A 25,948-nucleotide genomic window follows, 5' to 3' on the forward strand; every position below is an offset into this window, starting at 1 on the left:
CATTTTTACTTTGCCTCATTTTTACTTTGCCTCACTCAGCTCTTCACAGAATCAAACAACAGATAAGCAATTCTTGGATGATGGCTATCAAAAAAAGCAATGGAAGCATCATCCTGACTCCCACAAAAAAGTCATCACTGTAGCCCAGATGTGCAGAAGGCAGAAGCCATATTGGTCATTGTAGCTAAATAGTTTAAAATGAGACAGGTGGTTGAGGAGAAGGGTCTGAATTCTGAGAAGAGTGATCATTTCATGAATTTCAATGTTGGGTCTTCTTAGAAGATGGCAAGTTGGCATGGAAGCCCCCTACTCCAGTTATTGAAGCAAAGGAGGTTGGTGAACTTCTCATCGATAAAAGAAAACTCTGTTCCATGGAGCACTTTCTAACTCAACTAATGAATCAGCCGTATTGTAGCTTTCCTCTGACTCTCTGTCAAGGCTTCATTACAGCTACAACTTGTTGTTACCAAAGCTCAGAACTGATTTGTAACCATATTGGGATGCTTTCTTTTCTACAGCTGTCTGGAAACTGGAAGGAATCTATACATCCCTCAGCAGAACAAATGGGTTATTGTTCTCTCCTAATCTCTAGCAATGACTAATGGGGGCATCATATCATTCAAGAGTGGCAAAATGTGCAGTCGTTTAAATTAATGGAGAATCCTAAGATCTTTTTTTTAAAAGCTGAAATGCAAAGTAAAAGAGTTCATAGTGCAAGTAGAACATACAGCTAGCATTGAACTGCAAACAGTCTTAAATCTTCTGTTAGGAGCATGTAGCTTCCATTTCCTAATTGCTAGAAAACAGGCAGCAGTCCTTTCCTCCTATGGCCTCAGGTCACTGATGGAACTACAGCCGTTTAGAGTTTTTTTCACGTTTACCAACTGAGATTAAAACAACAACAATAGATTTTTCCACTGTAATCAATTGTTGTTTTAATCTCAGTGTGCCAGAAGTAGTGAGGTGTGACTAAGCACATATGTCTACCTGTCTTTTGGATCTCCTCTCCTTGACTAGGTGATCTAGAGGCAGATTATGAAAAATATCTTCTCCCTGTTCTCTTCTTAGTCTAAAGTCTTTATCTGAACAGCTTAAATTGACTTGATCCTGCTATGAGTTTAAAACACCTACTGCAATGCATATGGAAGCTTTCTGAAATGATTAACAATGTTCTGAAGACAGCTTTCTGGGAATTCATAAGATTCATAGCTAACAAAGCCTTTAGCTAGAACCCTTGTAAAGAAGGGAATATTACGTTTCTAAAGCTTTTTAAGGACTATAGATTTAGTCCTTAAGACCAGTCTAACAGGATGAATCTCAGACATTCCCATGTTTAAAATACCTCTAGATATAATAATCTAACACTACAATGTATTGATTAGAGTGCTTTCATGCCTAAGGCAGGACTAGAGCCCACAGCCTCCTGGTTTCTAGCCTCTTGCCTTAACCACTAGACCAAACTGGCTCTATATAACTATATCACTTAACTGTTATATATAACTATATCAGTTAACTGGAGTAAGCTATTCTTACATACAAGTGGAAATGCATGGACTTACCATCTTTTACAGTGGACCAAACAGAATATGATCAGATGTCCCAAGGAATTGCAAAATATTTTGTTCTCTCCTTGCCAGCTCAGAAATCAGGGAAATGATTCTAATATAGAGATTTCTTTTCTAGAGAGAGAATTGCACCAAAGTGTTATTCTGTTTGGTCCACTGTAAAAGATGGCAAGTCCATGCATTTCCACTTGTATGTAAGAATAGCTTACTCCAGTTAACTGATATAGTTATATATAACAGTTAAGTGATATAGTTATATAGAGCCAGTTTGGTCTAGTGGTTAAGGCAAGAGGCTAGAAACCAGGAGGCTGTGGGCTCTAGTCCTGCCTTAGGCATGAAAGCCAGCTGGGTGACCTTGGGCCAGTCACCTTCTCTCAGCCCAACTCACCTCACAGGGTTGTTGTTGTGGGGAAAATAGGAGGAGGAAGGAGTATTAGGCATGTTTGCCACCTTGAGTTATTTATAAAAAATAATTAAGGCAGGATAAAAATAAATAAATATAGTTAGATGATAGATAGATAGATAGATAGATAGATAGATAGATAGATAGATAGATAGATAGATAAGCATGGTTCTGAGATGGCCATAAACAGAAGCAGTGAGTGTGTGGTATGCAGTCCTTTTAAAAATTAAGATGCTATTCCATTAATGTGAGTCTCAAAGAACACACTGACCTTTCACTTGCTGTTCAGGTCCCCTGGTATGGCTCACTACTCCTGGCATGCTGACATTGTTTCGATGAATGTACTTGAGAAACACTTCTGCATTCCTTCGTGCTAGTGTGCAGGCCTGTGGGCAACAAATAACACACCCCAGCCCCAACACAACAGTTAACATTTTGACAAGCAAATTGGAAGAATAAAACATTAAGGAACCTTCTGAACTGTGACTTGAGCTTCTTTCCCCTTTTGACCTCTGGAGGAGGTTGATGTGGGTGAGAAAACATGGGAGAGCTTCAGTCTGCAGTCACACACATCCATCATTTTGGGGATGATATGAGAAAATATCACATAGAAAACTTGACTGATTTCCAAGGAAAGTAACAGCACTAACATCCCAAAGCAGGATGTTAATCTCAATTTTATTCTAGAAGCTGCCAGTTGCTTTCTTCAGGAAGTTGGTCCTTTAAAGTTAGCCAACTGTCTCATCCGTATGCTGTCACTTAAAAAAAGAGTCATGAGTTCCTTTAAAACATATGAGTTGAGGCTTTATGGGGCACTAGGAAGGAAAGCCTGTCATTTCCTCTATCAAGAATACATATAGCTTAAGACCTGCCTTATCCTAGTCAGACCAACACCCTACCTAGGACAGTACTGCTTACTGCAACTGGCATCTTAACGCAGATCAAAGGCAAAGGCCTTTTCCAGCCCCGACTTCCTATTATACAAGGATTTTATAATTCCACCATCAATGTACAAGGCACATGCCATTGAGCTACTAGCTGCAGGTGCTCTGAGCCAGGGAAATGAGAACTTGGAGAAAAGGACATGTTGACAAAAGAAAAGGATTTGGTTTGAATTATTTAACCTTATTATTTAAGATGTACATAAGTACATCTTAAAAAACCAGGAGGAGGAGAAAAACAAGAGGTTTCAGTTGCTCCTCTGCTTAGTAGTTTAAACTTATTATCAAGATAACTACCATCTTAGTTTAATATTTATCGGGGATTATGGAAGCAAATATCCAGTAATCACCCCCCCCAAAAAAGCAATTGGTGGACATTTGCCCAAAGTTACCTTCCTTCATGTTTGACTGCTGGCCATTCTCCTTTTTTTAATGTCACAGAGCACATAAATATATTAGACCTTCACCTTTCCATACTCTGATATTTGTTTTTGCAAAAATGTTATTTTCTTAGAATCAGCCCTGATGATATACCAAAAGTCAATGTATAAATGTTTTATTTAGGTTAATGGAATATTCATGTGAGGTACCATGACAGCAGCGAATTTGTGTGAGATCATCTATTCCTTTCCAGAATAGAAAAATTAGAAGTTAAAGTTTTTTTTTAGTTTTACAGAACTACCAGAATGAGAAGTTAATGCAAGCAGTCATTGAAATGTGTAATGTCACTGCAGAAGTTTATGTTTGTTTTATCAGCACAGATTCTGCGCATGGAGGAACTCAAGAGCCCTCTATTTTAGCAGCCACGGTTCAGACTATGCAGGTATGAAATCATTGCAGAGAAGAACATACATTTGGAATGCATGCACACATTGTTCTGCTTTTACAGCTCTCATTATAAAATAAGACGAAAGATGCCTCTGTTCTACAAAGTACAATAAATCATAGACAGAACATAATTTATATTTCTGCAGACAGGTTTCTGTCCAAGAGTTAGTACACAACTTACTCCTGCAGTCAGAACAAAGGAAAAAAACAGCTGCTGAAAACCAGGGGAAATAGACTAGACCTTGAGAAAGGCTTCCTTCTGTTCCAGATGTTTGCTGATTAAGGGGATAACATGATCTATTTCAGATGCTGGCCCCAGCTTATCCCGACCTCCACACCAGTCTTCATCTCTTCGATATTCCTGCTCCAAACTCTCCAGCACACTGCAAACCTTAGGGACAAGCCAGAACACAATTGTTTAATGATCAAAGTTACCTTCAAAAGCACAAAAGATTTACCATTCAGAGCACGAGCCTATTCAGCTAACCAAAAATATAGGACCGATTCACAGATGTCATATGAACTTCCTCATACAGGAAGGTCAGGTGACGCAGCCTTTCCCCCCATTTGAGTCTCTATAGATATATTAGACTTCAGCTTCCATCATCCCCATCCAGTATGGCCGTTGATGAAGGAATAATGGAACTTGTAATACTAAGCATCTGGAAAGGTCTAGGCTGGGAAAGGCTAGGTTAAGGAACACAAACTACTGTATTTGCAAACTTCACATTAACAAAACTGTACATATAAATTTGTGTATATCTATACATATTTGTCCATTTATTTTTTTACATTTTGCAATAATATCTGTGTTGCCTATATATTGTATTGTATAATATACTGTTATTTTTAAACTATTAACTATGATACAAATGTTCTACATCAAGGAATAATCTAACAGCTTCAATCAATTCTATAGTTATAAGTTACAAGAATAGTGTCATTTGATCTACCAAAGCTTTTAATTTTGACATGTTAAAAATGAAACATTATGAAAGAAAAACAGCCCCTTTCAAGAGACGCTTCCAACACCTTTATTTTATGGCTGAAGAAGCTGGATTTGTAATGGTGGAAGTCTCTAAGCCAATCCCAATCACTAGGCTTCTGGTTAGGAACCACAGAGGAAATCTTGATTCTGAATATTTAGTCTCATATAGACCATGACTTTCAATCTGCAATTGGGGCAACAATCTGTTGGCTAAAGATCATCACCATTTATTAGTTAGTTTGTTCATCAAGGCAACCTCTCTTTCTTGGGCAATGTAAGCTAAAGAGTACTTTGAAATAACAAGAATGATTTGGATATTGCTTGAAAAGAATTTATTGCAGGTAAATGCAGTCCCCTTCTCCACGCTCCTTTCACATTATGGTAATTTATGTAATAGTGATTGCTAATTAGTGAATCAGAGCTGATCACACTCCCTCTTGATATATCTTGGGTTGGGTGTATGGAACAACCACTTTTCTTTTTTGTTAAGAAGGCTGGGCTAATGGGTTTTCTCTTGCCATTTCAAAGTCTGCTTTCCGCATGCTTCTGGCAGCTGGTTGCAGCACATGGGCAGAAAGCATTGCCTTCACTCTCATTTGCTTCTTGGTGATGACAAGGATGATCAATCCAGAAGGTGATTTTGAACCTTGCCAGGGTACGGAGGGAAATGGCATCAGCAGATGCCTGAGACTTCTTGTAATGCTGCTAGTGCTTAGTCCATCACATGGTTAGTTTACATTCATGTATCCTCCCAACCAGCTCACTCCCTGGGAGCATTTTTAAAATCATTTTGCCACATTCACCATGTTCCCAGTAGGTAACTTATTAATCATGCTAAGGAGACATGGATAAGTCCTCTGTGCTTAATATTAGGGTTACCAAATATCAACTTCAATGAACGCTGTTGATCAGAGATGCCTAGAAAAACAAAGAATATAACACTATATTCAATTCATCCACTATGGCCAACCACTCTATGTCATTGAATAAGCAGTAGTAATTATAAATGGTAGTAATTATGTCTTTATGTAACTGTCACCTCACATAATAATGGAGCTATTGCAAACAAATTAAGCACAGTCAGTATGAAGGATGAAGAAGGCCTTGTTCCTCTCACCTGCTCTGAAGTTTTATAGAAAGCAACAGAGGCATTAACCAGTTTCAGCCGGTCCTCCATCTTTAGCATGAGTTGCTGCCAATGTAAGGCCACTTTTTCTGCACATTCACGGATGGCATCAGCATCATAGTGCCCGGCCTGCAGTAAAACCTCTGCCTTCTGCTGCACTTGGAGGGCACTCTGGTGTGTCTTCTGCAAGGAAGTGGCATGAAAGAGGGACTGTGTATGTGGGGAGGAAGAGAGATTTGTACAGATGCGCCAAGCAAATGGTATAAAGAGGTGAGGTGAGGTGTGAGCATGAAAAGGTGAGAGAATGAAACACTTTTTAGAGTGAGCTCTCTGACAGAGTCTCTTCAGTAAGCATTCTGCATATTCATACAAGGGCATTTACTGATATTACTTATAACCTAGATTTATGTCCCGTCTTTTACATCCCTAATAGCATATAAGTAAAAAGGATGCTGACATTAACCTGGTGTATTTCCTGATCAGTGCTTTAGAATCTTTTTTTTTTCTTTTTTGCTTCATTATAAGCTTAAGAGATGAAAACCCATATTCATTTTAAAAACAGAATTGAGTATGTGCATTCTATTCTAAACACATTTTTTACCACAATGTAACCACCTTGAACAATTGAACCTCTATATTTGAAAAGCAATTTTATAGCTTATATAAAGCTTATATATGGAAAGCAGTCCTACCATTACAATAGTTGCTGGATGAGATTTTTTTGAAAATGCTTAAAGGCCATCAGTTGGTTTTATTTGCAACCCAGTGAAACAGAAGGGTTTAATGGGGGAGTGGGGGGAGGATTTGCAAAGAAAATACCCAATATACCACCTAGACCTTCTCCACTTTGTAGGTAAGTAACATGCTGAGATATCAAGCACCTGACCTTTAGTATTTAATCTAGTAACTCCACTCTGAACTTCTCTCCCCTTGGCAGCATGAATAACCACATTTCACTGGGGGAGAAGGGGCTCTTTGTTGCTATCAAGGATAAGCATCTCTGAAGTATAGCAAGCTACACAAACAGGAAATAAATATATTGGCCCAAAGAAGTGCTTCATTAATGCTGCCAAGATATACTGAACGATAAAGAATTTCCTCAATAGATGATAAACCCTCTCCTTCCTTTCAGGGCTTGCCAGCACGACAAAGTCTGTAAAAAAAATAAGTGGCTACATATTAAAGTATTGGGTAAGGGGATTTCTGGGAGTATCTACAGTAGTCAAATACCAATGATTCTGAATCAATAGACAGAGAATTGTTACCATTCCAATGGAGGAGAGGAGAGAAGAGGATAGTTAGCATGTTCTCTTATTCTACTTGGGCAATTTTCACAAGTGACCCTAAAAGCAATTATAAATTTCCTACAACAAAATTGATCCCTAAGCAATCCCTAAATATCCACAACTTAGTCGCTAAGTAAACACACGGGAAAAAAACATTTACAGGAAGTAAATGCTGTTATTCCTAAAACATGTATGTACACTAACTTTGTGATTCAAGTAACTCAGCTGCTCGTGTAACATACTGTGTGTCACCTAGGTGTTCAGTGGCTTATCAGATTAGAATCGAAGTCACCCAGCTTAGCTCACAAAGCTCCCCCAGGACCTTGGGCCAGTCTCTGTCTCCTGTCTGACCTACCTCACCTGGCTATCCTGGAGGTAAAAAAGGAAGGTCTGCCGTCCATAGCACCCTAAGCTCCTTGAAGGTAGAGTGGGACAGATAGGAAATAAATGAACTGCAGCTGCTTCCAGAAAAGCTAACTTCTTCTCTTTCCTAATACAGTATTATAAAATATCAGAAATTGAATTACATCCCTCATTTGAAGAAGTGACGGAATAAACACTGGGACTTAGATACACTGAGGATTCCCAGAAAAATAAATATCCCAAACAAAAAGATACAACTGAAGTGCAATGAAAGAGATTAAGGTAATTTTGGGATCCAAAATTAAATGTCATCAAGGGCAATCCTTAAATTTTCGGATATTATTTTGTATGTGGACTACTGTAAACTTTGCTGTTTTGTGAACAATATTCATATACTGAGTCCATTAAAAAACATATTTGTGCTGATTGCATCAGATTACACATCTTGACTGGAGCATGCCAATCAGATATATGGAAACATGTTTCATTTTCACATATATCAGGTAGTCCTTCATTAGCAACTGCCTCGTATAGCAACCATATCGTGAAAGTAATTTCACAACCAATCTTCACATTTACAACCTTTGCAGGTCTGTAAAGCAAAGGAAAGCTGAAGTAAGATCATAAGCACAGTTGTGGTCTCACTTAGCGACCACTTCACTTAACGACCAATTTGCCAGTCCCGATTGTGGTTGCTAAACGAGGACTAATGCATGCACACACACACACACAAATTTTAGGAACAGGAAGGTTAACTGTTAATTGGGCATTATTTCTTCCATGCTACTCTTCTACTCTCTGAACACCATTCAGACTATTTCCAGATCAGCAGGTCTCATCTTTGCAGTTTGCATAGAGAAAGGGAAAGCCAATGTGCACAGTAAACATTACCTCTATGGCCAGCTGAAACTGCTCATGTTCTCTCTGGAGCTGCTCAGCTTCTGACAAAGAACTTGCATTGACAAGACTGGCATTGAGCATGGATTCTCCATTACGGATCCAGCCAAGCACCTGGCAGGAAAAACAAGACAGACGTTTTGAAATGCACTGGACTGCAGTGTCACCAGCATGCAGATGTTACACAAATCCAACTCTTGTCTCAATCTACTTTATCAGGAAGGATATGGAAATCTTGAATCTGTATCTGGAACCAGTTCTGAGGTAGATAAGGGTGAACAAGGTGAGACAATGTCCAGACAAATTGGAGGTGTGGTGGATAACAAAGCTGATTTCTCTGGATAGAGAAATCATGCTCTTCAAGCTTCAGATATAGGCCTTTTTCACCACTTGACCTTGTCTGATAAGAGATACTGTGGATCAGATGATGCACTTTAGTCCTCATTAGAGATAGTCTGAAAAATTAATCAAAATTAAATAAAATGGACTGGTTTTGATGCAGACTAAATATGACTAACTTACTCTAGATTTCTATGCTGGTCTATGACCATAATAAAGATTTGATGTGATTACTCTGGATCTAATCCAATGAAAGAAAGTATGAATTTGGTGCTCCCTATTTCAAAAGAACAAAACCCATATATGAAATACTGCAAACAAAGCACATATAATCTTTAATTAAGTATCTATAATATATACATTAAACAATTTTAGTGAGTATATTGTCTCAAAAGTAAATAGAAAATTAAAGTAGATGATTTGCATCTACTTTAATTTACTTAACAAGCTCCCCAAATTGTATGTTACCTAACTGAGTCAAAGGCGCCAGACTTAGCAATGTTACCCATTGTTTCATGCAACTTGTTTCTGAAAAATGTTCCCATTTTCCAGATACATTTGTCTGCAGCTTCTTGAATTATTTGAGATAGCTGGAAACAAGATTTCACTATTTCAGAGCATCAACTTTCTTTTTCTTTCTTGTTTCAAGTTTGTAAAAAATTGATTGTTTCACAAAAAGATTCAACCTTTATTTGATACTCATCCAAAATCCATCTGTGGATACAATAAGAGCAGAGAAATATTTACCTTTAGCCACTGCTATTGCTACACAGTAATGCCTAATAAAGGCTCCTACCCATGCTCAGCCAACTTTTCATTTTACAACTAGGTATCTTTTTTGCCACTTCATCCCCCAGAGCGCCTCCCAAAAGCAGGGGATTTCTCTGGTGTCCACAAGCAGCAAGAGTCTGCACAGACACATTCCATCCAAGGCCATTCTTGCCTGCTTTTCCAAGCAGCAGCTACAGCCTCAGTTGAACCACGCACTAGGACTTCAGTGACAACCACAAGCTCCCTCTGAAACCCAACTGGATACATCGAACACCTGGGCCAGACCAATGAAACAGGTCCATCCTCCCTGAAGTGGTGGAGAGGGGAAAACTAGCAGGATAGCAGGAAGTGATCTGTTTGTGACAAAAGACCAACAGTAATATCCTGCAATTCAAGATCATGCTGCCACTGCCCAAGATATAACGCAGATCTGGTGAATGACTCCCTATGCATTAGGCCCCTGATGACCTCATCAGATTCATCATTGCCATGGTGGCCATGAACTGCTTCCAATTCTGCACCTAGAGAAGGCAGGTTGTAAATCTGTAAGATCATAAGCCTGGTGAATTCCACCACCACCCCAACCGCGGCATCCAGCAGCTCAGGTATGGAGGCAGCTATGCAGTGGGGTCGCTTTCAGTAGCAGCAGCTCCATCTGATCCCTAGAGCCCAACATGATAAACAGGGTCTCACATCCAGTTATTTGCAGAGCAACATCCCTGAAAGCCACAAGAGTTGTCCAGGTGCTCAAAGTTCCTCCCCAGGTGGCAGCTGATGACCCGTTTCCAACAGTGTTACCACTCCCCCCGGTATGCAGCCAATTTTCAGTAATACACTCCAATAATACATTCCCTGTTTAATCATGAACAAGGCAGGCCTTATTACAAGCTGAGCTGGGCTTAAGTAGCAGCAGTGGGAGACCAGGGCAACCTAAGTTCTGATGACCAGACAAACAGGTAAAGTCCAGGGGGCTGGAGCATGAAATTAGGACCGAACACTGAGAATGGGAGGCTCCTTGGTTCTTGCCATAACTCCCCCTGCCTACTACCACCAAGTTGTGATTGCTGCCCTTGACTCTCCCAACATACATGCTCCCTCTGACCCCTGCATCTCCTCCCCTGTGTCAATGGACCCCATCAAAACCTCCCCTCAACTGATGTTATCAAGTCTGCTTCTGCCTCAAATTCACTAAGTAACCCTTCTAAGTATTTATATTCTGCAAATACTTACAAATGTTCCAACCCCTGCTGTTATTTTGCCAATATCCACAATAAGTCTTTTCTTTCTCTTAGCATAAAGAACTGTGAAAAATCAATCACCCATCTTGTGATATTCTAAAGAAGGTTTGGGATGTCTTTTCCAACCTTAAATTTACTGTCTTGGCATTCAAGTTTATAGAGTACATAGTTGAAAGCAGAACCCTTTATTAAATGAAAGTAGGGGGAAAACAACAATTTAGAGTTCCCATTGTGCTAAAGTGCAACCACATGTTGGCATTCTAGACTTCTCCAGACTTTGTACTGCATCAGCAAAAGCGAAATAGGGTTATCATCATGGACTCTTTGGTGGCAGTCTACTTTTCCTTGGCTTCTAAGAGCAAGAGGTCTTTGGTAATGAATTTAAGACCATTTGTTGTCTCAACTGTTCCAAAGTGAAAGTGAAGCCCACTTGGATCTAGACTGAAAATGAATACCAGCCAAAATCAATACAGACTCCAATTTCACTAAGTGATGTTACTTATGACTCATTCTTCAGGAAGCCAAATTTAGCCAATACCTACCACATCATGACAGGGCCATGATATATTTACATTCAGCTATTTCCAAGGAAAGCTATAGCTGCAATAATTTACAAGTTAATAAGCAACTGACCAATCTGAACAAATGAACCCTTGCCATTGGCTTCATCTAAATGAAGAAGGCTCACTAATACTTTTAAATAAATTAATGAATCACAGGTGTCTCTTGAACTACTGTAGGTTTGAATGTTCACCTCTAAACCAGCGGCCACTTGGTCTGCTCTTTTGGTTATTGGTATAATTAAATTAATATAAAAATACAATATTCATTGAGCAGCTATTACAAAGATATTCTTTAAAAATGAAAAGAACATTAGAGATAAAAAAAGCAGAGAGACAGAGAATGAGAGAATGCATTCCTAAACAAATGTAAAAATGAAATTGGAACATTTAAAAAGGGAACTTTAAAAAATTAGTTACAAATTCAAAGAAGAACAACATATTTCCCTAAGAGTCATATAAAGACTGAAATCATAAGCAGTAATTCCTTGGAGATGATCTTGAAGACTGGAAACTTCAGTTGGTTCACATCCCTGTTTTTAGCAGGGATCATATACTGATCATATTGGATCACCATATACAGAACAGTATCAGTGGTTTCCAATTTATTTTTGAGAGAGTAAATATTTCCTTCCCTTTGATCCCATCTTTCTCTCTGCTTCCAGTGAGAAAAGGTTTAACTCATATCTCCCGGCAGGTTCTGTAACTATCTGGCAACAATGGCAGGCAAAAAAGAGGATTAGATCCTACAAATATTTTCAAGGCTAAGCCTGATTGATCATTTTGAGCGCTGAATAAATGAGGGCTTTGTCATAAGCTTTAAACTGTAAGAAATGATGAACGTTCCTGGAGTTTCCAACTTTCTATCTTCATGTGAAGCTTGGAACTCATTTTTAAGAGTAAAGAGTTCATTTTCAGAGCCCCCACATCATATTCCAGTATTTATAGCCCTTGAGGGTATAATCATACTCTTACATTGATGAAAGTGGTTGAATGGAATTGAGAAGCAAATGATGAAGCAATCAAGGTCCCTTTATATTCTGAATTCTGCATATATTCCAGCCCAGTATTCTTGATACTTCAAGTTCACCACTCTCTTAGCCTAAACAAGCAGCCAGTAGAATCATATAAACAATTTTTTTGTTAATTTATTTTTCATGTTCCTGCCTCAACATGAAATATTCAAGTCATCTCATGTTTTTTTTTAAACAAAATAAATAGAATTATTGTCCCATGGGTCAATAATAATGCATGAATTAAACCTTAGATATTTTTACATCAGTGTTTCCGTGGTCTCTGCTTCATGCAAATCAATAAACTTTGTCTCTTCCATAGAAACCGGTATGATTCCCTCCAGCTTCTTGCACAGTCTCATAGATTTTTATCAGTAACAAAATGTTCTGGACTTGTATATCGTTGAACACGGTATTAGTAACATTTACATGAACACTCCCCCTGCACCAAACATTCTTCTCAATTCTTGATCCAGATCAGTGGCTTTGTTCAAAGCAGAAATAGAGCATATCCTACTAGACCCTAAAATGATGAAAATGATGATAGTTTGGGGATTTTTTTCATTCTTACATTGGTTTGTTTTGAATATGTAGCTTAAGTATCATTTCATTCATGTGAATACAGGTACACAATGAAATGACAAACATGACTGATTTGATTTTTTTTTTAAGATGAAAAATTGAGAGATTGCCTCCAAAACATACAAGCCCATAGTCCAGGAGTGCTTCTGGACCCACCACAATCACAGGAGGCCAAGGCGATTTCTATACCTAGGAAAAGCTATGCCTATTCCAAAATAGGGATAGGCCTGGCCATGTTGGTTCAAGCGTAAATAATCTCAAAAAATAAGATTACTCTAATGCACTTGGTCTTGGTCCACTTTGGAGATTTGCCAGGAGGCTACGGCTATTGCAGAATGCAACCACAAAGGTACTGACTTGGATGCCTTACTGTTCATATATTTAACTAGTCTGTTCCTAGGCCATGTTCAGCAATTTGCTGTTGGTCAGTGTAGCTCTAAATAACTTATAACCAGGTTGTCTATAAAAGTGTTTTCAGTTACATCAGTCTCTCAGACATCTGAAGTCTTCAGTGGAAGTTTCAGCTTGCTGTCCTGTGACTTGCAGAAGGCAAGTGATGCACTCTTTCTCCATGGTTGTATCTGCTCTGTGGAATGATCTCTTCTCTGACATATGTCAAGTCCTTATGTATTTTAGGCATTTTTAAATGCTGGCTTTCTACAGCTGTTGTACAGCTGTTAACACTCTAATACTGGTTCTCAGCTTTTAATCCTGTTTTTATCATGTTTCTACTGTTAGGATGCTTTACATAAAAAAGCAGCATATAAATACTTTTAATAAATAATAAGGTAAATAAGATAGATACCCATTCTTAGACCATATCTAAGGATAGATAGCTCTATCCTCCATTTAGCTGTCTAAAATATTTTTAAAATATTCCTTTTGTCACCAAAAAGGAATATTTCTTCATTCTTAAGTTATTTTCTTAATTTTACCATCAATATTATTGACACAAAACATTATCATCCTTATACAGAAGAACTTTACTTATATATTGTAAAAAAGACAAAATTCAGCAGAATGTGCTTTTAAAGAAAAGGAATGTTAATAGCATAGTTTGCTTCAGGGATTATGTAACTATAATTTCTCTCTTGCAACTCTTTTTATCCCTACAGTATGCTCAGATTTCATGAAACACAGAAGAGGTAAAAAGAATAAACTTGTAATATGTTAAATAGGATTTATGTCCATATACTGTACATATAGTATAACTAAACCAGAGCAAATTGTAAACATTTGTCCCTTTGAGCCATGAATACACACATTCTGAGACAGTGCTTTAAACTGTCCTCACCACCTCACTGTTTTCCAGGACATGTGTAAAATATAAGCACATTTTGCTGCAAGTTTGATCCCATTTGTGTCTGACCACAATGTTCAGTTATATTTAAGGGGTCTTTCACATAACGAAAATTCTGGTATTCTTCCATGTATTCTGAGACCATTGACAATATAAGTAGAGGTAGTCCTCATTTAGCAACTGCCTCGGACAGTGGCCATTCACAAATATGACAGTAATAAATGGTAGCAAAAAAACCATTTTCCAACCAATGCACACACTTGTGCCCAAATTTCTGTGCCTGACAACACTGCATGCTGGAGTGAGTAACACTGGCATTGCTGCATGAGAGAACTTTACCTCACTGAGGTGGCAGCAATTAGTGATCTTCACGGTGAATCTCTCTCTCTCTCTCTCTCTCTCTTTTCTCAGTCAGATGATTTGCTCGGATGCCATTTTGCCAGAAGCAATTGCACCGGCTAAACAAGGACTACCTGAACTGTCGCAGAAGTGAATTTTTAGAGGCTACCAGGTTTTGAATGGCAGAGACAGGGAGTTTGAACCGCCAGCTTAATCATATGTGCCAACAAGCAGAACAATAGCGAAAGCCCTGACCTGCTTAACCTCTGCCTGCAGGTGCCGAAGCTGAAGGCACTGCTCTAGCCGTTTGTGCGTCTGATCAGCATTGAGCTCCAACTCGTGCTGTTTCTCATGAAGAAACTCCAACAGCTCTTGCACTTGGATTGCTAGATCAACGTCCTTCTCACAGATCAGTTCAATGCCTGGAATACAATAAATATCCTCAGATGGAAAAAGACAGACAGCCTGCTTATTGCTCCTTTTTTGGGGAGGGGGCAGCCCAGTGAAGTGATGTGGCCTATAGTAATACCTGACTTTTGTTGAAGGTAAATTACTTCAGGTTAAACCCATTCAGATTGAAATACAGTTGATAGTGCGCTGCAAAACATACCCTCAGCTGCTCTTAATCTAGCATTTCCTATGACTTTGCTGAAGTTGGTGCCTGCATAGGATACATGTTAGTAAACAAACATGGTTCTTCCGACTTCATTCTTTCTTGGACATGGCTATTTGAAGTGACAATTTGCAGTTGGGAAGAATAGTGTATTAAACCGAAGCAAGAAGTGAACTCTTCGTATCTCCATTAACTATAAAATATAAAGAACACAAACTAGACCTTACTTAAGTTCAGTGTAACTATCCCATTGATTCTCCTGGGTCAGGATTATATCATTCTTTCACAGTACATAATGGAAAGAAAAAAATAAACAAAAGCAAAGGACTGCATTTCACGGAATGAAAAGTTAACGCAATGTGCTAAACATGGGAGCAGCATAACTAGTCGCAGCCTTTTCTTCTGTGCAGCTTGTTCATTGCTGAGACCCTAAACCTTATTTTAGAGCCGACTTCCCAAAAGTCATGTCTTCCTATCTGAGGTCACAGAGCCACCAGACTTTCTATATAAAGGAGACAATAATTTCAGCACCATCTTTGCTATCTCTTGCATGGACTTCAAAAACCAATTCTCCTCAATTCTTTACTATATTAAAAGCAAATCAAAGCATGGGTTGTGGTTCATATGCGATTCTAGTGATGTAAATGCTAAAAAGATGACATGCTTTCTATAAACCGAAAATAATGCAACGGGTGAAGTTTTTTAAACTACTGGTGTTGAATTTTTGTCTCAGGTCATCTGCCTCCATGAAAACACTTCTTCCTATAGGTTTCAGCATAAGCACTGTATTCTGGGCAAGTTATTTTAATCATCAGATTTGAATTGTTGCATTAAAACAGACATTCAATAAATGTTCTTCATATCTACTTATTGCTTCATTTATTCATTTAAAAATGTATCAGATGTATCCCAGTACTTCAGCTGCACTTATGTGAGCAATGATATTAAATAAGAAAGGATAAAGAAATACACACCCGTATGCAAACACAGAGTGATTCACTCCTCTGTGTCTGAGCTGAATTATGGCTATTAGCAACTTCAGTATTATCTACTACTGCTATCCCAAATCAGTAATCTTTTCAGATTTGTTTGAGCATCTCAAAGCAGATTCCTTGTAACTTAAAGTCCTCAGATTTCTTCTACTTCTTCAGAGGTTATTTGACTAAAGAAAGAAGCACATTTTGTTTGCAAGGACAGTTTGCAATCAAATCCACTTGAAAAGAAGTATGATACATTCTCAGTGGTGGTCCTTGTTTAATGACCACTTGTTCAGTGACTGTTCAAACTTATGACAGCACTGAACGAGTGGTGGTTAAGAGTAGACCTTGTACTTATGGCTGTCACAGCATCCTACAGTCATGTGATTGTGATTTACAACCTTCCCTGTTGGCTTCCCACAAGCAAAATCAATGGGGAAGCTGGCAGGATGTAGGAAGTCGCAGTCACATGAAGTCCCTGCTTAATGACTTGTGTGGTCCTCGTTTAATGATGGCAACCAGGACTGCTGGAACTGCCATCACTAAGCAGTGTGGTCGTGTGGTTTTTCAACTTACAACCACATTGCTTAATGACAGTTTCTAGTCCCAATTAGTGTTGTTAAATGAGGACTAACTGTATTGCTATCATAACATTGAATGATTTACTTTAAACTTTCTTAGTACTCATAAAAAATTAATCATGTTTCAGACAAGGGAAAATCCTATGGGCATTAAGCAAGATTTTGAAAATTTGACCAGTACTGTATGTAAAGGTGACAAGCAGTTTAGACAAAGTATGTGTGTAGACAACTGGGTAAGAAGCAAGATGATCACTATGATGCAGACAGGTGGGGTGGCAAAATCATACTTAGCAGGAAGTTCTGCAGTCAGATATTGCTCTAATGAAAATCAAAACTCAGTCAATACTTCATATTCCAAAACAAACCAGCTGTAGCCAGTGAAATTGTGAGGAATTTGAACAGGCAACATTCTGGAATGAACATGTGTACTATAGTCTGTAGAACAGTCTCTTCTTATGGTTTTTGCCTTTTAAGAACAGGGATTCTAGAGGAGAAATGGTTGGTTACATCTCTTCACTTTAGAAGCATAAAACCATTCGAAGTTGCTGGCCTAGAAACCAGGAAACTGTGAGTTCTAGCCCTCCACTGAGCATAAAAGCCAGCCAGGTGACTTTGGGCCAGTTCCTCTCTCTCAGCCCAACCCAAGGTTGTTGCTGTGGGGAAAACAGGAGGCAGGAGTATCAGATACGTTTGCCGCCTTGAGTTATATATATATAAAAAGGTGGGAATAATGATAGTTGATAGATGACAATAGATAACACTGCACTGAGTAGGTACAATAATTTGAACATTGATTGCATACTTGATAAATAGAGTTGTTGGAATTCTTTTGTAGTGACTTCTTAGGTTTTGTACAACAACTCAGATCTGTCCAGCTTGGCAGGAAGAAGCTGGACAATAGATTCACTGGTCATGTGATAAAATAAATATTAACAGTGATATTAAAAGCAAAACTTAGACACACATGATCTTTAAAGACCTATACCCCAAACCACTTAATTTTTGAAAAAAGAAAACAGCAAAAATATTTACTAATGACGATTTTTCCAAAATCTATGAATTCAATGGAACTTTTAAAATTAATATATGCCAGGCAGCATTTGAGATGTTCTCGTTTGTCTTTATGCTTGCCAGCAATGCAGCCTAAAATTGTATAACATGTGACAAAATGGCAATTCATCACTGGGGAACTGGCTGCACCTTGGTATCATAGGCCCTTTACTGATTGCCACTGATGAGATATCTCTGATTGAGATATACCAGCTGTATAAGTGATTGCAGACTCTGACTGCAAGCACATCAAAGATGTGCAGTGAAGTCAAGTGTATACTAAATGCTGGAAAAGTCCTGAAGACACACAGCACTATATACAGGCTAATTATAACAAATGTGTGTACCATGTCTGGCATTTACAAAAAACCTCTCTCTCCAAATGGGAAGCTAGATTACCAGGCTCTGAACATGAAGTTCAAGAACCATTCTGCCTTATTTGGAAATGAAGAAATTGTTTTGTTTGGGCCAAGAAGAACAAACTGCTTTCACTTTTATGTGATTTTTCCATACCGGTGTGTAAAAGACGACATCTCCCAGGATGGTCATTGCCACAGTCTTGAATTTGCTTGTATTTTAAGTAGTAGGGTAAATCCTTGATGAAGAAAGGACCCCTCGATATGTAGGAGCTTTTCCCTATGTCTACTGTTGTCATGAGTAAGGATGGCGAGCAGGGGGCTCCCATCCAGGCTGTAAAGCGCATGCGTAGCACTGAGGAATTAGGTAGCCATTCCAAGAGACACAGATCGGGCCCGCCTTAACCTCTGGGGTTTATATGTCTGGGTTTTTCCCACGCTTCTTCAGTTTGTTAGGATTCCCCTGTTATGTAGCAACAATAAAACACTAGAGACCTGTTCCTTGTCTCAGCGTGGTTCCTGGCTGTTAGGACAACTGTGATCTAAAATAGTTGACTTAGGATGATACATAGACCATATAACATTTGCACAAAAATTTCAAGCCAGATCAGATGAAAACCAAGACAAAATCCTTAATGAAGAAACAGAAATAATTTGCCTTTTGCCCCACCTGAAGTATTTTGTGTACTGCACCCTGACAGGACCAGTTTTTACTTACTTTGATTGATGGCATTGCAGAATATGGGTTCACCTCGTTTTTTGTGGTAATACCCTGAGATTGTCTCTAGCAGACAAAACATATTAATCCAGATTTCAAAGAAGAATAGGGTTCAAAATGGAAATGAAAAAATGCTTGATGGTGCTCTGATTCTTTTTCCATCATTTTTCACCTACTGGTTATCCAGTGTGGGTAGACATTTGTTACCACTTGTTTTTTGTATCTTCTTTTGTCTTTTAGAATTTACTTGCTTTTGTGAACTCTGGGAGGTTAAGTAAGTTTCTGTCTGGACATAGGAATGCTTTTGCTATAGTAGGGGGAAATAAAATGACCTTTGTTTTAATTTCCTTTGTATTTATTCCTGGCAGACATCTCTGGTCATACTACATTTCAGTAAGTCAGATCTGCCTCTTCCACTTACCTGAAGCTTGCACTTCCATGATGTACTGGTGCAAATCTTGTCCTTGCTGGATGACCTCAAAGGTCATATTGTTCATAGCCAGCTTCCTCTCCGTATGCCGCTGCAGACGTTGTTCAGCCAAAGTTAGATCCTCAGTGTTGAAATCATTCATTTGCCGTAGCAAATCCTCATTCCAGGCATCTAATTCAGCTGTCACCTTCACAGTAAAAAAGAAGCAATGCAGAACAAGCATGCAAAGTCATTAAAATCAAGGTTACTAGGGGAAAAAAAATCTAAAACAGAGAATGTAACCACAGAAGAGAATAAACCTAACTGCATTCCAGAAATTTTTAAATTGCCATTGCATAAGTACAGTGAAATTGAGAAGCACTTAAATTATGTGTTGTTTGTAAAGTAAAGAGATAGGTTCATTACAGTAAAAAACTTAGAATATCATCTTGGATTCAAAATTGTGAATGATTAAAGGAAATCTCCAAATTAGAGATTTTCAAACATACCCAAATTAGAACAAATTAACTACCCATGAGATTGCTTAAACTTCCTTAAGCTTATTCTGTGAGTTATCCAAAAGCACTTGATTAAAAAAAAGTGAAAAGAGCTGCCTTTTCACAGTGTGCCAGTATTTTAAATTATTTATTTAAAACATTTCGGTCCCAGTTTTAAATCTAAAAATCCCTACAGGACTTAGAACTTTAGAAAAACTATACAAACAAATATGCAATAAAAATGACAGTGTCACAGAAGCAGTAAAACCATCAGTAGCCATCTCATGCCCATGAAAACATAATTCTTAACTTTTGTCATAACCGACATCAGGTGAATCAATACTGGGTAGGTTTATCTCACTAAGCCATTGTTACTTAACCAAGGTGTGTTGAACAGCTATAGTTTGTTGGGTTCGTATCATATAGAACCACAAACCATACTTTATAAAGCACAATAGCTAAATTCATAGCAATGCACTCTTGCATATCTCTACTTAAAAGTTAACACTGCTGAATTCAATATTTTTCTCTCTGATATAGAATATTAACTATCAGACTTAATGCCAGAATTAATGCTTAGTTGTGTTAATTTTGCCTCAATAAATGCTTTGTAGAAGCAGATAAGAGGGTGACAGCCTTCTCCCACTGCTGCTCCCTAGCAGCTGGTATACAGAGCACACTGTCTGATTCTGGAGGTAGTACTGTATGTTCTCAGCAAACCTAGTGCTACAGACTGACAAATTGAGAGCTAATGACTTAATAGTCGTAGAAGGGTTTTCTTTGTTGATTTTCATATTCCATATGAAATATTGGAATTGTGAAGCTCTTGGTTCTGTAATAAAGAAAAATGCAGAACATGCAGTTTCACCTTTTAGACCTACAGGAATCATGATTCCAAGGACTAAAATGATATTTGCTTTTCAGAAAGTGTTAATCAACATATTTCCTTTGGAATAAACTTTGGCCTACATGTCATCATTCCCCACACTGGGAGGTCACTGCGGAGAAGACTTGGGCTATAGAGCTCTGAACTTCTGCCCAAAAACCAGTCCTAGCAATACAATATTGTATTGAGTTGATGTCATGTTCCCCGTTGCAAGGCATAAGTGTTGCAGAATGCTGGGAAAGCCTTTAGCCCAGGAGAGGTCAAAAAAGTCACACACCAAGCATTTCTATAAAAATAATTTATTTACAGAAAACAAAAACAAAAGCAAAACATTTAAAGGACCTAGCTCCCTTTTTGGAGCAAGCCTTGCTGAGCTACATTTCCAGCAGAGAGAAAAAGAAGAAGTGAAGAACAAGTCCGGGCAGGTCCTCCCCCCAGGCTATTTTGCATGAAGCACGTGAGAGGAGACAATCACTTGCAACCTTTTCACCCGGCCAAATGATTAGGTATAATAGTAGCTTAATCTGTTCGTAGGGAAACCTTAACACTCCCCTTTTTACACTACAGATTAAGATGCAAACCAATCTTCTCTGACACCTTTATATGTCTTTCCATTCACATTACTTTATCTCCCCTTTGGTTTAACAGAAAGTTACCATTTTTCTTCCTGTGTTTTTCCAAACCTAGGTTATTATAATTCCAAGGCTTCTTAATGTGAAATGGCTTTTCATGCAGGCTTCAAAATCAAGCCTTTGTTTTTCTGTTGATGTGAACAGCAGCAAATCATCAACATAAATGCACAGATACATACAGCCTTGTTTGTCCTTCATATATACACATGGATCTGCTTGTCCTTTTTCAAAACCAAAATTCTGCAGTTTTTCATCTACTTTTTGGTTCCAGGATCTAGCAGCTTGTTTTAACCCATAGATTGACTTCTGCAGTTCACAGACTAGATTCTCTCCTTTTTCATAGCCAGGGGGTTGCTGCATGTATAATCTGTGGTCTAAATCACCATAGAGAAATGCAGTTTGAATGTCATAGTGGTTAACTGACATTCCCTTGAGTGCAGCAACTTTTAACAGTAATCTAATTGATTCACCTTTAGTAACTGGTGCAAAAGTCTTGTCAAAGTCTAAATCTTTCCTTTGAGTGAACCCTTTTGCAACCAACCTTGCTTTATATTTTTGGATTTTGCCATCAGCATCCCTTTTCAGTTTGAAAACCCACCTACAACCCAGACAGCGTTCATTGGGAGGTAGATTTACCAGTTTCCATGTTTTATTTTCTTTCAAGGATGCTAATTCCTGTTGCATGGCAGAATGCCAATTTTGTGCAATCTCAGGTGGTAAAGCATTCACTTGTTCTAAAGACTCAGGTTCTGTGAATATGTGAAAAGCCTTTACTGTTTCAGCCTGAAAACGTGATGGAGGAACACCTTTATTACTCCTCTGAGATCTGCGAGGTAATACAGGGCTTAAATTTTGACTCCTATCACTTTCCTGAGAAGCATCTGTCTCATCAGACAGATCTTCAGTTTGCTTTTCTGATTTAATGTCCTCATCAGGCAAAAGATCACCATCAGCAAGTCCTTGCTGTTCTCTTGTGGTCAGTTCAACTGGAGAGCTAGAATTTAATCTCCCCCAGTTTTGTTCAGCAAAAGAAGCGCTTTTGCTAATTATTAATTTCTCTCCCATTATGAACCTGTAGCTCCTCTGGCTTTGTTCATAGCCAACAAAGATGGCTTTCTTTGTTGTGGGGCCTCCTTTCCTTCTCTGCTGTTTTGGAATGTGAACCCATGCAGTGCTACCAAACACTCTAAGATGGCTTACCTTTGGTTTCACACCATAAAACAAATGGAATGGAGTGTCCTGAATCATAGAGTTATACAACCTGTTCTGAACATAACAAGCAGTCGATATAGCTTCTCCCCAGAACTTAAAACATAATCGTGAATCTTTTAACATGCATTCCATCGCATTTTGCAAGGTTCTGCCCTTTCTTTCAGCAACACCATTTTGCTGAGGGGTGTACGGGTTAGAAAGAATTTGTTCTATCCCTTTTTCCATTAGGAACCTTCTGAATTTGTGAGAAAGGTATTCTCCTCCTCTATCACATTGGAGTGCAGATACAGGCCTAGGGAATTTTCCATTTGCCCATGTCACAAAACTTTTAAATTTCTCAAATGCCTCATCTTTATGTTTTAAGATGTAGATAAATGTGTATCTTGAGAAATCATCAATGATGGTCATTGCATACCTTGCTTGTCCAAGACTTGGAGCAAAAGGACCAATAATATCAGAGTGTACAATTTCCAAAGGTCTAGTTGTAACTCTGTCACTGTGCTTACTCACAGGAGCTTTTAGTGTTTTGCATTCTTTGCAAACTACACAATCTAAGTATTTATCACAGGGTTTTATCTTTAGGTCAGCACACAGCTGTGGCATTTGTGCTATATACTTGATATTAGCATGACCAAGTCTCCTGTGCATCAGGTGTACACATTGGTCATGATATGGTGTGTTGCCAACTGCAGCCTTGCAGCTTGGCTTCCTTGCATTTTGCACAATGTACAAGGAGTCTTTTAACATACCAGTAGCACACAATTTCCCATTTTTACGTATCTCACAACCATTTTTCTTAAATGTTATGATATACCCTGTTGCAGCCAATTGTGCCACAGATAAAAGGTTTGATTGTAAATTTGGCACATACAACACACCTTTTACAGTTTCTCCTAAGCAGGATAAATACAAGTCACCTTGTCCCATAATTTTGGTCACAGACCCATCAGCCAAAGATACACTTTGTCTTTCAGTTTTAGACAGTGACACAAAAGAGCTTTTACAATTACATAAATGACAACTGGCCCCAGAATCTAACACCCATACATCAGAATTACCCTTCTCAGCAACCTGTGCAATTTGGGTTGTCTGAAGAGCCTTCTTCTGTGTTGCCCTTGTGTTCTTCTGCTCTGTCTTTCTACTCTTGGGTCTCATGGCACAGTCTCTTTGCAAATGTCCAGCTGAACCACAAGTGAAGCATCTCTGGCTTGCTAGCGCTGTGCCCTCAGGTTCCTTTCCCTTCTTTTCCCTCATTTTCTGGTCTTGCAGCTTTCCAGAAGAGATGGGGGGGGATCTTTCCTCTCTCTTCTCCCATTCAGCGAGTAAGCGCTGTGTAACATACGATGGGGTGAGGTCTGCTTCAGGCATAGCCTCCAGGGTACAAATCAGCGTGTCCCACGTTTCATTTAGTGAGGACAGGAGGATATAGGATTTTGTGAGAGGTGTAAATTCCATTCCTCTCTCCTGCAACTCAACAAACAGCTGCTGAATATAATGCAGGTGCTCAGGAAGGCTTTCTCCTTCTGCAAGGTAGGCTCTGTACAGCTTTTTCGTCAGAGTAACTTTACTCCCTGCTGTTGCCTTTACATATAAGTCTCTCAAAGCGTCCCAAAGTTGCTTTGCAGACTGCATGCCTCGCACGTGGACTAGCTGATTGTCCTCAACTCCCAGGATAATGGTGGCTCTAGCCCGCTCATCCTGTCTCAGCCATTCAGCATTGGGATTTTGGGGGCTTTGCTCACCAATTTGCAGCCAAAGATTCTCTCTGTGAAGATACATTTCCATCTTCAGGGCCCAATTCAAATAGTTGGTCTCTGATAGGCGCTCCAGAGGCATCGCTGAGGGCTGGGAGGCAGCCATGGCTTCTTCCTTCTTTTGCAAGGCACCTCAGCTAGCTTCTAAGTCCTGCAGACCGGCAGTTGCTGGAAAATCTCCAGGTGGCTCCAAAGAAAATCTTCACAGGTCTTTGCTACCTGCCTTTAAATTGTGCATGAGGTGTGGAGTTGATCTCTCTTTTCTCTCTGGGTTTTACTGCGTTGTTTACTGGGCACATAACCTGTTGCAGAATGCTGGGAAAGCCTTTAGCCCAGGAGAGGTCAAAAAAGTCACACACCAAGCATTTCTATAAAAATAATTTATTTACAGAAAACAAAAACAAAAGCAAAACATTTAAAGGACCTAGCTCCCTTTTTGGAGCAAGCCTTGCTGAGCTACATTTCCAGCAGAGAGAAAAAGAAGAAGTGAAGAACAAGTCCGGGCAGGTCCTCCCCCCAGGCTATTTTGCATGAAGCACGTGAGAGGAGACAATCACTTGCAACCTTTTCACCCGGCCAAATGATTAGGTATAATAGTAGCTTAATCTGTTCGTAGGGAAACCTTAACAATAAGTGCATCACAATGGGGAACATGCACATCAGGAAAGAGGAAGGGATAACCATTATCCTTTAAACACACACATCATCCCTTAAGCACCCAAACCCATAAATAAATCAACAGGACAAATGAACCGCACCTAGGACAGGATCTGGAAACCATTTACAGATCAGGAGAACTCCCACCCATTACCCCAGGGGATGCACCTGCACCGGATGAAGACAAGGAGACAAAGGGGAACATCGGAGATCGCCCGAATCGCCCATCGTCGGACCCATACCAATGCTAATCACCCACCCGGACCTGGCTTGGGGGACAATAGAGGGTGGAGGAGAACAAGGTCCACCACCGGGGTATAAACGGGAGACCCCGATACCACACCCGCATTCCCGTCTTTTTCTCCGCATGCATTCTGTTTCAATAAACCCGGAAATCCTTAAACCCTTTAAGTGAGTCCGCGTGTTATTTGGAGCAAGGCTGCCCTGACAGTTGAAGACTTACCATTTTGTTTGCAGATTATAGTATTCATTTGCTTTCTGCTTGGAGCTAATAGAATTTGCCTGGATAATATTTTCTGTCCTGCGCTCTGGAAGCCCATATGAATTACCATTCTGCAATCATCTTTGCCTACTGATATAGATTGTGCCATTATTTCTGACAGAAAAAGATACTACACCTCTACTTTCCACAGTCATATTCCATTAATAGGTTAATTGTGCTGTAGAATATAAAGATTCTTGTTTAATTAGGCAGAAAGACTGAATGGACTGCAAGACAGGGAAAAAATATTATCAATCTGTTGATTCCTAAGCACCGATTTTATCAAATAAGCACTTTTCCCATTCCCTATGAGTCTCTTCTGTTTCAGAATGGCCAATGCAATTCTTACCTCAATGGTGTACTGTTCAAAAATCCGGAGCTGAAGAAAGATATCCAGCTTAATTTTTCTCTCATGGAAGAGCTCTTCCATCTGTACCTGAGCTTCATCCAGCTGTTGGAGGACAGATTCAATGTGGCTGATGGAACTATTATGTGGTGTTTTATTGTTAGAGACAGCTGAATCTCTGTGGTAAAGTCAAAACAAATGGTTAAAAACCCAATGTTG

The 25,948-nt window shown here is 39.1% G+C and overlaps 1 protein-coding gene across 1 annotated transcript in view; it reads right to left on the reverse strand.

The window, feature by feature from the left end:
* Window positions 1-25,948, reverse strand: part of KALRN (kalirin RhoGEF kinase) — a 165,464-nt gene that overhangs the window by 128,911 nt on the left and 10,605 nt on the right. Inside the window, exons 3-9 of the mRNA XM_063288781.1 lie at window positions 25,733-25,909; window positions 19,256-19,451; window positions 14,795-14,961; window positions 8,392-8,511; window positions 5,843-6,034; window positions 3,979-4,128; window positions 2,240-2,354 (exon numbers count right to left, since the gene is read on the reverse strand). Of these exons, the coding sequence (XP_063144851.1) occupies window positions 2,240-2,354; window positions 3,979-4,128; window positions 5,843-6,034; window positions 8,392-8,511; window positions 14,795-14,961; window positions 19,256-19,451; window positions 25,733-25,909 (1,117 nt within the window). The remainder of the gene's footprint in view (window positions 1-2,239; window positions 2,355-3,978; window positions 4,129-5,842; window positions 6,035-8,391; window positions 8,512-14,794; window positions 14,962-19,255; window positions 19,452-25,732; window positions 25,910-25,948) is intronic.

This window comes from Candoia aspera, chromosome 1, assembly GCF_035149785.1.
Source record: "Candoia aspera isolate rCanAsp1 chromosome 1, rCanAsp1.hap2, whole genome shotgun sequence".
NCBI classification, from domain to species: domain Eukaryota; kingdom Metazoa; phylum Chordata; class Lepidosauria; order Squamata; family Boidae; genus Candoia; species Candoia aspera.